Genomic DNA, 11,031 nt, shown 5'->3' with positions numbered 1-11,031 from the left:
GGACGCTGGAGCTGATCTCACCCCTCTTGACTTCATCAAAAAATGGAAGTAAGTGAGAATCTCTCGCAAGAGGACTGGTGTCTCCGCAACGTTGTAAAGATGCCAAACTGCAACGGTCTTTTTGACATCATTGTTATTTTCCTACGCAGAGCGTTCACAAAAATTGCTGTGGGTCCTCTTCAGTCCGGAGGCGGAGGGCAAAATACTTATAGGTGAGTAGAAACCACGAATTTTTGTTACTATTCGTACAATTAACAATGGGTTTGGGTTATAAATGATTGCGTTCGACGAAGGAGAACACATTCTCCATTTAAGATTTACAATGGCCATTTACAATGGCCAAATCGCTCGATGATGGTATCCACACTGATGTAATATATCTTGACATGGCTAAAGCCTTCGATAAAGTTCCTCATGAAAAACTGCTGTATAAATTAGAAATGGTTGGTGTGAGGGATCCACTCTTGGCATGGTTAAGGAGTTATCTTGCTAACAGACGACACAGAACTGTGATTGATGGATTTGCTTCCGACTGGAGATATGTCCCTTCTGGTGTTCCACAGGGATCCATTATTGGCCCTCTCCTTTTCCTCATTTTTATAAATGACATTGCTGACGATATCAGCACTGACACAAATATCCCCCTTTATGCAGATGATGCTAAATGTTATAGGAAATTGCTTGTTCCAGCTGACCAAGCCATTCTTCAGTCTGACCTCAATACAATTGTAGATTGGAGTGAGTTATGGGGAATGTCTTATAATGCCTCTAAATGTAAACATCTTAGTCTTACGAAAAAGCAAAAGCCGTTAGAAACAACATATTTTCTTGGAGGCAATATATTATCTAAATCTGCATGTGAGAAAGACCTGGGTGTTTTAGTTAACAGGAAGCTCTCCTGGCATGATCACATTGTAAACAAAGTAAATAAAGCTAATAGAGTGCTACGACTAATTAGAAGAACTTGTGGAACCCACGCTAATACTGATGTAATCAAAAAGCTTTATATTCATCTTGTTAGACCTCATCTTGACTATGCTTCACAAGTCTGGTCTCCCCATCAGGCCTATTTAAGCAATATGATTGAAGGTGTACAGCGTCGTGCTACCAAACTTATGGTTGGAAGCAAGTTATCATATTCTGATCGTTTATTGAAAACTGGCCTCATGTCACTTTCTTCAAGAAGAATTTACTTGGATCTGCTTTTCCTATTTAAATGTCTACACGGTCAATATGACCTTGATGTGTCTGGTTATCTACAATTTTATGAACTCGAATCTTATAATTTAAGAAATACTGAACTAATGTTTAAAAGTATTTATGCTAGAACTGACACATTCAAGTACTCTTTTTTTCCTAGAGCTGTACGTTCATGGAATAAGTTACCTTTATCTGTTAAAAAAAGTGACTCAGTCTCTAAGTTCAAACAAGAGTTAAAGTTGTTTTGTCTTCAGATCGATCGCCATGACTGATCTTACATTCTTTTTTTTTTTCTTTTTTTACTTTTTAATTAATCAATTAATTAATTTTTATTTATTTAATTAGTACTATTATTATTATTATTATTATTTTTATTTTATTTTTATTTATTTATTTTTTGGTAGCCTACACTTGTTAGGGAAGTTCATTCCTGTTTTGTGGGTTTCCAACAGCATACTTGTTTTTAGTGTCATAGTTAAGTATTTGCATACTTGTAATTTGCTTCTTTGCTGTGAAATAAATAAAGTAAAGTAAAGTGTCAGTCCCGCGGGCTTTCACTCGGGTATCGATCTTGATTCGTACGATTTCAGTGTTTGGGCAAATAACCTCGATCTCGTATTACAATGTTACGGATTGCCCTTGGGAACTCAAATCTTGTTGGACAGGGTTAATACTTGAATTGGTTACCTTCCGGCAATACCCCGTGTTGTGCAAGCTGGGGAGTCACGCTGTTTGGCTATCCAGCAAGAAAGGCTAATGATATGACAAAACTGATATTACATTACAACACAAGCATTCCATAATTGTTTTTAATGAAATTATCAGCAACAAGGTAACAGTCTAAATACTTATAGTGTGATGCCTTCATTACTGAACAAATACTAGGAGGAGGGTACAAGACGATTCTTCCGAAAATATACAACTACTTTCAAATGTCTCGTCAAGGACAAAACAAGAATCGAGCGCACCTCACTATTCCTTGTTTACTGCTAGTAAAGTGATTGATGTTGTTTTCAACGCAACTTTTCAGTGCCATGTTTTCACGAATCATGAACACTGGATCACAGTTTGTTATGGAAGGAGTGAAAAATCTCGTGGTAGGAAACAAGGTAAGATGCTATGAAGAGATTATGTTTTTTCAATGGTGACTTGGAGATATTCGGAAAAAATCCGAATGCCCCTTCGCAAGAGTCGAACCTACGACCTTCCGTTTACTAGTTCGGAAGCTCTACCACCGTGAGAGATGATGATGATGATGATGTCTTTAATAAACCATAAGATAAAATAAACGAGAACTGCGTAATGAATTTACAGTAATATACTGTAGCTAAAAGTGAATTATGTAATTATAACAGGTTGTGTTCAAAAATGAGTCTATTGACAACGTTCGGTGTTAATCTTTGGGCGGAGGCAAACCATGCGACGGAAATTATATTTCTGGGGTTTAGGCTTCGGCAGAATTTCATACTAACGGATGATAGGTTAGAGCCCTAGCTTTACTAAATAATTTCTTGTCCTGCGTATGCATGATATCATTGACATTCAATGGAACTGAAATGTAACGCCGCTTGTAACATCTGTTTAAAAAGTTCTGTTCTGTGTTTAGATCACGTTCATACGCACCATACACTGAAAGGCCACAAGTTAAATTAGACAAATTTACAATTGTCTTAAAAAGGAGGTCTATTTCATTCTGGTCATATTGTTCCTTTCTCAAAGTTCTTAATATGTGGAGGCCCTTGTTAGCCTTAGCTAGTTTGACGTTAACATGAGAACTAAACTTACAATCACTCTGAAGTGTGACTCCAAGTAAGCACAATTCAATATGTTGTGGGATGCAATTGACTGGATTGTAAGTGTCCTTGTTCGATTTCTTTCTAATTACGAGATGTTAACCCCGGTGAATGAAATGAAGATATACGTATCTTATCGATGATGACTCGGGAATATTCGGAAAAAACCCGAATGCTCCTTTGCAGGAATCGAACCTACAACCCTTCCGATGACTAGTTCGGAAGCTCTACTACTGAGCAATAGGAGACTTGTGGGAGCTTGGTTATTAAAGTAGGTGACATTTCAGGTGACAATAATTGTCCCGCTCTACTGCTAAGACTGAAATTCTCAAAACGGTGCATTCTCGCTATTGAAATGAATGACAATTTCATTTCAAGGTAAGACGCAATTTCGTTTGTGAGTTCAAGTCAATATGTATCCTAAAACTCGTCTGAGTCACCGCGCACTGGTTGGTGGCTTAGTTGGTTGAGCACCGGACTGTCACGCGGGAGCGCGTGTGTTCGACGCCGGCAGGACCAACACTGTATCTTAAAATTTATAACTGAGGAGCAAGTATTTTCTACGGTACCATAACATAGCTAATACGTGATATAGCGTTGTAGTGCCAAACCTTCCAATAAGAACTGTAGTCGGATGTCGATGGAGTTTTATTCTGGTTATTCACACACACCGCCTGGTTGTGTGTGCTCTCTGCTTTTGCATAATGTGCTAACCTACTTATATATGCATATGCGAAATGTAATATACAATAGGTGCCAATTTGGTGCCGCTATGTTACATGCATAATTTGCCAACCTACTTACATATGCGTATGCAAAATGTAATATACAATAGGTGCTAATTTGGTGCCGCTATGTTACAAGAACATTACTTGAAACTGGTTTGAGCCACCTTAAGTCCGTGAAAACGCCGTCTCAAGAAAAGACAAGTTGTACACTCTTGGGCGTGCGGAGCGTTCGGTTTAAATAACTCTTACTACCCAATTTTGAGGGCCGCACTGTGAGAATGTGGTCTTCTAAGTTAACCAATCTGAGTGGTGTAATACATGTATTTGAAGGATGCAACAGTCAAGTGCAATTGGGGTTATCTTTGCCACAAAGGAAAAGAACAAATCGTACATTGATCCAGAATGCTTTGTCGTGGAAGAGAGATTCAAATTTTTAAAGTTTGGGATGGGAATTAAAAAAGTGCCCTTTTTCACTTTTGTTTTTGCCCTTGGCCTTATAATGCGCCAGCCGCGAAGGCAAAGCGATGTGTCTATCCTTGAAGAGATGTTGTGTGGTTTCAGAAGTACAGTGTACCTCGAAGCGCTTTCCTGAAAGGAGCGATGTCTCTATTAAGGTACCCTGGTTTTGTTTGGGGGAAAATTAAAGTTATTCAGAGTTTTTGATTTTGAAATTTTATTATAGCTCAAGTTTTCATAACGTTTTTTGCAGAATTTACCCGTGACGCGAATTGTGGATGCGCTGATGGACAACAAATCGAATCCGGTAAGACCAACCAACAGGGATGGAAAGGACGGGTCAGTTTGAGGTTGAGCGTGCCAGGCGTGAATTGAAAAGAAAAGCAACATGGAAACAGTGCAGGGAAACATCTGGACTTCTCTCTACTTCATTACTGTTTTCAGTCTTTTTATTAGTTGTTAGGCTGATGGGCGTCGGGCGTCTTATTTTATTGGTGATTACATTCTTAAGCACCAGTGTTCACTCGCTATTCGGATATAGGTTTGGGAACTTACTAGGCAATAGGTAGAAGCGAGACAAAGGCATAGTTTTGTCTTTTTAGCCTGCGTAGCTGGCGGTCAGCGGCGAAGCCGCGCGGAGAATGGGGAGGGCGCTGTGAAATACACCCCTCCACATTCTCCGTGCCGCTTATGCCTCTCGCACCAACAGAGCCGCCAGTGAATTGTTTTGGTTTTGTGTTTCTTTGTGGTAAGGGTTGGATTTCTTTATTTTCAGGAAGTTGAGGAATACAGATATTTTGACCCGAAAATGCTCCGAGTTCAAGACAGGTTTGAACTATTCAGCCCTTTTTGCATACTGTGCACAAGAATTGCCATTACACGAGTTTACTGCAGCCTCTTTTTGTTTTTACTATAACAAAGTGTATTCTCAAACGCGCCTTAAAGAAGAGTCATATTTAGCAGCTCTCGTAACTTATAATGTTATTGGCTTGATACCCAAGCCAAAAGCAAGAGACTAAACAATTGAGACAATGACTTAGACTTAAAAACAATTGATGGTTCGCATCTGACGTCACGGCCGCCATGTCAGAACAATGCAGTAAAATGTTTTTTGGGGATTTGACTCTATTCTGATGCAAAACTTGTGGGGCCATTTTCTATTTTTTTGTATACCAACATGGCCGTCTCATCACGTGGATGCAAACCAAGAATAGAAGCTGCTTACAATACCAAAAAATAGCAGGTTACGAGAGCTGATATATTACTGCTTCAAAAGGGGCTACAGTGCATGAACTCGGTAATTATAACAGGCAGTAACCGGCAGCTAGCTCACAAGTTTTGTTTTTTTCTCCTCAGTACATCTATTCCAAGAAATAAAACACCGTACAGTGAGGTGAGTTGCTGAACATATTTCCCCACAAATGATGATAACAAATGGTAGCCACAGACTGACACTGACTAATTGCTGACTGTTTGATCTCGCCATTTTTGATGATTTGGCCCAACTCTTTAGGAGAGATGTTGCTTAGTTGTGATGTAAATGGCGGCCAATTAATTATTCCTTTGTCCTTGTGCAAGTAAGACCAACTGGGGTGGACAAAATACAAAAGAAATGTTGCCTGAGAGAGAGGCTAGTTGGTTCATTAGCACCAAGACAAAAGAGTGATTTATTGGCGGCCATTTATGATTTCGGTCTATTGGCACAGGAAAAAATTTATCAGCATGAATGTTAGCAATGATCTTTGTGCAATTCTAGTGAAGCGGATAGTGTAATGTAAACCCCAGTAAATGAACGGAAAAATGTTATCTTTTTATCGATAGACTGACTCGGGGATACTCGGAAAAATCCGAGTGGTCCTTTTCAGGAGTCGAATCTACGACCTTCCTTCCGATTACTAGTTCGGATGCTCTACCACTAAGCTGTAGGAGACTCGTGGGAGCCCAGACCATGATCCATGATTTCGATGGTGGCTCGGGGATACTCGAAAAATATCCGAGTGCTCCTTTGCAGGAGTCGAACCTATGGCGTTCCGATTACTAGTCCGGATGCTCTACCACTGAGCTATAGGAGAGTCGTGGCATTTAGGAGCACTCGGATTTTTCCGAGCATCCCCGGGTTATAAGAATGTGTCAAGACGCTTTTAGTGGAAAACCCCAATGATATTGGTCCACTGCTGTCGTTTTGTGTCAAGTTGCTGGATGCCTCAATTGTTCATATGTTTTTTTTTCAGGCGATTGTCTTTATTGTTGGAGGAGGAAATTATATCGAATACCAAAATTTGATGGATTACAGCAAGGCAAGTATTCTGTTAAGGTAATTTCCAAGATCAATTGAGACACCAGGTCACCTCGTAGCCTCTTTTTTTTTTTTCATTTCAGAGACACCCTGGTGCAAAGAAAATGCTTTATGGAGCCAGTGAAGTAATGAACGCCACACAATTCCTTAAACAGGTTTGTTTGTTTGTTGAACGTCTTCAACTTTCTCATCATGAATGAGATCACTCACATAAAACCTTCCATTTAAACCCGTGTGCAGCGTAAAATATGATTGATTTCATGGTTCCCCGCTTCCCAGAACTTAGAGTGTTTGGGCCGGACGGGAAAACATTTGAGACCTGTTTCTCGAAAGTCCCGAAAACGTTTCGGGCCCGAAAAGCCATTTCTGAAACGGCCAACTGCTTGTTTTGGAAGGCCGATCTTTTAGCCTGTTTGTAATTTTCTTTTAAACTATTCTTTCTTATTGTTGTACAATCCTATTTTATACCTGTAATTAAGTTGTTTAAATTGTTGTTTTCTTTTTGCAGTTTCGGTATACATGCTTCCTGCAAAGCTACGTTAGAGAATAACTGTCTGTCTAGTGTGTTTTGTAAATGCGTTGTCTTTCCTGTAATGTTAATATAGATAAATTAATTTTAAAATGTTTTCAAGGTAACAAAAATCAAACTGACTGTGAAATTTGACGACTTAAATCCTCTCCGTTCTTGAGATACAAAGGAATTGTGTCATCCGAAAATGGCCCGTTAAGTTTCGGGACTTTCGAGAAATGGGCCCTTGGACCAAGGTCATGGCTTGCGCTCGTTCAGTGCGCCATGACCGAAACCCATATATTATCCCCGTCCGGTCCAACCAAACTCAGTCAATAAACATTTTATCATAGGACTACCGGAGCGCGTGGTAGCACAAACTACTACATAGACTTCCACGGCGTGTGGTCCTCGCAGGGCCTTATATCTTTTTCTGGTCCCACGCGTGTAAATGCGTGCGGTCTTCTTACGGGGATTTTCTCCATAATTCGACAATGAAAGCGCTTTTGGGGTTGCTCGAGTCATGATATAAGAGACAACGTTCCCTGCTCTTTTAGTCGTTCAACAAAGAATAGAAAATCGAGCTGCTATTGAAGATACTTGTTCAAAGCAGCACATTTTGTTTTAATAATTTAAAGGGCGATTTAGGCAGTGCGATTTTTGTTTGCGATTTTCGTATTCGAATGGTTTACGCCACGACATCACAAATCGTGTCGTGCGGGTGTAAATTGACGGAAGTCACAGCGTCACATGCGAACGTGGTACGCAAAAAATCATACTGTCTAAATTGACCAATTTCCATATATTAATTATAATTCAGTCCTAAACAAAAGGCATCATCTCGAGGCTCTGGGGAATAAATAGAAGGATTTGTTTGAGTTTATTCCCCTATGCCTCGAGATCATGGCATTTGTTTAGGACTGAATTTCAATATAACGAAATTGGTATTTTGCTTTTAAGAAGAAGACCCCGAATATTGTTCAAGAGTGGAATCTGACGCACAGCAGGCGAAAGCTTGTTTGGCACCAGCGCCCCACTTTCTTTCGCTCGGCGCCAGAATTTATCTCCATTTTGGTTTTTTTTCCTCATATCGTTCAGTAATTACCCAGCTTATTTTTGCGTTTCCCTTACGTGATCAACAGCCATGTTTATCAACAAAAGCAAAGGAAAACGTTTGCATAACAATAGAGTTCAATTCTTGGAGGATTGGATCGGGGCTCCAACATCAAAAACCTTAAATAACAATGACCACAACCAGGTTTTCTGAGCCCGCGAGACTGAGGACCCCCAGCAAACCATTGTTTTAACGAAAACCGCTGGTCAGCAACCCTGGTTCTGGTCGTTGCTGTCTATGGTCTTCCCTCCAACATGGGCGGCCGTGACGTCACGTGAAAACCAAGAATTTTCATCCCAAGTTTTTGCTAAAAACCTGGCCTCATTTGTTCAAAGACGGGATAACTTTATCCAAGGAATAAGTCGATATCGAGAGTGTAGAATATTCTTCCCGTTAAACGTTGGCAAAGGTCTCCATGCGCACCTTTGCTTAGATGTGCTCAGAGGGTGATATTCGCGGTTACGTGAACAACTGCTGAAATTCAGTGTTGCACCGGATGAAATTGTTGGATAGTCACTTATCCACAGGATAAAGTTATCCGGCATTTGAACAACTGGGGTCTGTTGGATTACTGGACTAAAGCTCTCTGGCATTTTCTTTTTGCAGTTGTCAAGGCTTGGCAGTGAAGCAGTTTGACAAACGGAGGCACAAACTGATTCTGTAAAGAGAAATATTTTTACTGTATTTAACGACAGGAAAAGGAGAACAATGGGATAATTAATGCCTTTCTGCAGCCAAGCAAATGAATGTCCACCCCGTGGTCGTTACACAAGAGACTTAACGATGTCATTGATAATGGCATTTGTCTCGGTTTCGAAGTGAGTCTTGGTGCTCAACTATTGTCAGGGAAATTAGTTTGAATTGCATAAGAATACACAACTCATTTGCATGTGAATGGTTGTGCACCAGGACTCGCTTTGAAACTGAGGCATGCAGCAACTCGGAAATGAGGTATTCCATCAAAATGAAGCGTTAAATTCTTTTCCCGTTCTTTGCGAGTATGCAACACGAAATGACCAAGCCTCATTCTTGGGTAGAGATAAGGACACAAAGGCGAATAGACTGTTTTCCCAATCCCATAATGCAATACGTTTTGGGGGTTCTTTTCTTAAAAGCAATACAAGTTAATTACTGTTGGGACTGTATCATGCTTCAGTGAAGTGGATATCCATTGTTGTAATACAAATAACTGTCCCCCCCCCCCCCCCAACATGAACTGTATTATGGGATTTGCGAAAAAAGCGAATTTTAATTTTCTCTCTCAGTTTGAGCTGACCATTCCTGCAATTTCCTTTCCTGGTGGTTTGGCCAGTTTGTAGATGTTGAACAGTGGTAAGAACGAGAAGTGCGAGAGCATAGTTGAAACTGAAAATATTGCTGAAGCAATAGAGGATAAAAGGACCAGAGAACGAATCCCCCATATAGGCCCTATCCCCGTCGAAACTCCCTCTTTAAGTTATTTTTAGAAGACGTTGCGTTGCGTGGAAGTTTTGTTTCTTTTTCCACATCCTCCACCATTTTGTTTGACGGTGCATTGCGTGGGAGCTGTTGACATTGGTAAAAATGGGGACATACGATTGGTTATCGCTCAACCCTCTTGGGACCACCCGATCGTGGAGGACATCTGAAAATAGGGAGCTTCAGCACGTGCGTTTTTGAGACGCGGACGGCAACCGGAAGTGAGCTGCTTCCCCTTGTATCTTTTCTTGACACTACTACATCTACATTCCTAAGTATGTTTTCTCCATTAGAGATGATTAGTATAAAAATCTAGGAGACACCACTGTCCTGGCACGAGAAATGTTCTCTTCCGGTTGCCGTGCGCGTCTCAAAAACGCGCGTGCCTAAGGTCCCTAATAACTTTTGAGAGATTGCGATGGGTATAGCGTCTTTATGGGGGATTAATTCTGTCTTTTATTTTCTCTTTCTCAAGACATCAAATTTACCACAAACGTAATACATAATGAGAGATAGAGATGAGGCGTTAAGAATTTTAGTGAGAGTTTGCTTCCATTGCATGTATAGGTAGGAAAAAGCGATTTTAAAACGAGAGAAAACTCCAATTTGACGAAGACGAACAAAACACTATTGCTTGTGCCATCAAAATGAGAACGTGTATTTAAGAACTTCAGAAACTATCGGTATGTTCTTAAGTGACAAAAAATAAAATAATTCAGAGATTTCGCGATATTATTTGTCATAATTTTACTCAGCTATAATTAAGGGTGGTAATTACGTGGGATGCTTGTGGCAGACCACGCTTTAAATTCGCTTGAGTGTCGTTTTCATCATAGTTAGATATGGTAATTAGCCAGGTGTGTGTCAGGAAACTCTTCGCTTGATACTGTCACGTCCGGCAAACAACATGCATGTCTGTTTTTTATTTTTTCTCTCGAAAGATGATCGGAAAAGCTTGCACGGACTTCCCAACGCACACATTAATTCCCTTCTTCGAATTACTGCGTTTTCAGGTTGAATTCACAGAAGAAAGTATTCTTCAAGTGATCTTTGTCTGTTCTGAGAGCTAGCAACCTAAGGTTGCTGTGAAATCAAGCGAGATAGAACAGCGATGAACGCGAGAATATTACACCTTGCCTTCATTTCCGGTCTTCACCGTAAATAAATGTAACTAAAATTGCTTTTATTTATAGTGAGCTCATACAAATAAGATTGATTCATGATAACGCTTAAGTCGAAAAGGGAATGTTCGATTCTCATCTAACCTTCCTTAGCTCTTTTACCACCTCCCTTGTGACTCAGTCGGCTTCAGGGATCAGTCACATTTGCAATCAACCTTCACATTTTACACAAACAGCAGCATCCCGCGTGATTGCCAAGAGGCGTCTTGTTCTTGTAAAAGCTAAATTAACACCAATTCCCATTTAATAAAAATTCCATTTTCCTTGAAGGGAAACTTTCATGGAAACTATCACTTT

The 11,031-nt window shown here is 40.2% G+C and overlaps 1 protein-coding gene across 1 annotated transcript in view; it reads left to right on the top strand.

Annotated features, from left to right (window-relative positions):
- LOC138026213 (sec1 family domain-containing protein 1-like) overlaps window positions 1-10,283 on the top strand; it is a 28,565-nt gene extending 18,282 nt beyond the window's left edge. The window contains exons 18-26 of the mRNA XM_068873446.1: window positions 1-48; window positions 150-212; window positions 2,231-2,309; window positions 4,431-4,484; window positions 4,953-5,005; window positions 5,534-5,570; window positions 6,409-6,474; window positions 6,557-6,628; window positions 8,702-10,283. The exon at window positions 1-48 is cut by the window's left edge and continues 32 nt beyond it. Of these exons, the coding sequence (XP_068729547.1) occupies window positions 1-48; window positions 150-212; window positions 2,231-2,309; window positions 4,431-4,484; window positions 4,953-5,005; window positions 5,534-5,570; window positions 6,409-6,474; window positions 6,557-6,628; window positions 8,702-8,731 (502 nt within the window). The 3' untranslated portion in view covers window positions 8,732-10,283. The remainder of the gene's footprint in view (window positions 49-149; window positions 213-2,230; window positions 2,310-4,430; window positions 4,485-4,952; window positions 5,006-5,533; window positions 5,571-6,408; window positions 6,475-6,556; window positions 6,629-8,701) is intronic.
- Window positions 10,284-11,031: the final 748 nt, after the last annotated feature.

The sequence above is a fragment of the Montipora capricornis genome, chromosome 12 (genome assembly GCF_036669925.1).
Source record: "Montipora capricornis isolate CH-2021 chromosome 12, ASM3666992v2, whole genome shotgun sequence".
Taxonomy (NCBI): Eukaryota; Metazoa; Cnidaria; class Anthozoa; order Scleractinia; family Acroporidae; genus Montipora; species Montipora capricornis.
The sequence above is the reverse complement of the archived record's forward strand: the minus strand, read 5'-3'. Positions and strand labels throughout refer to the sequence as shown.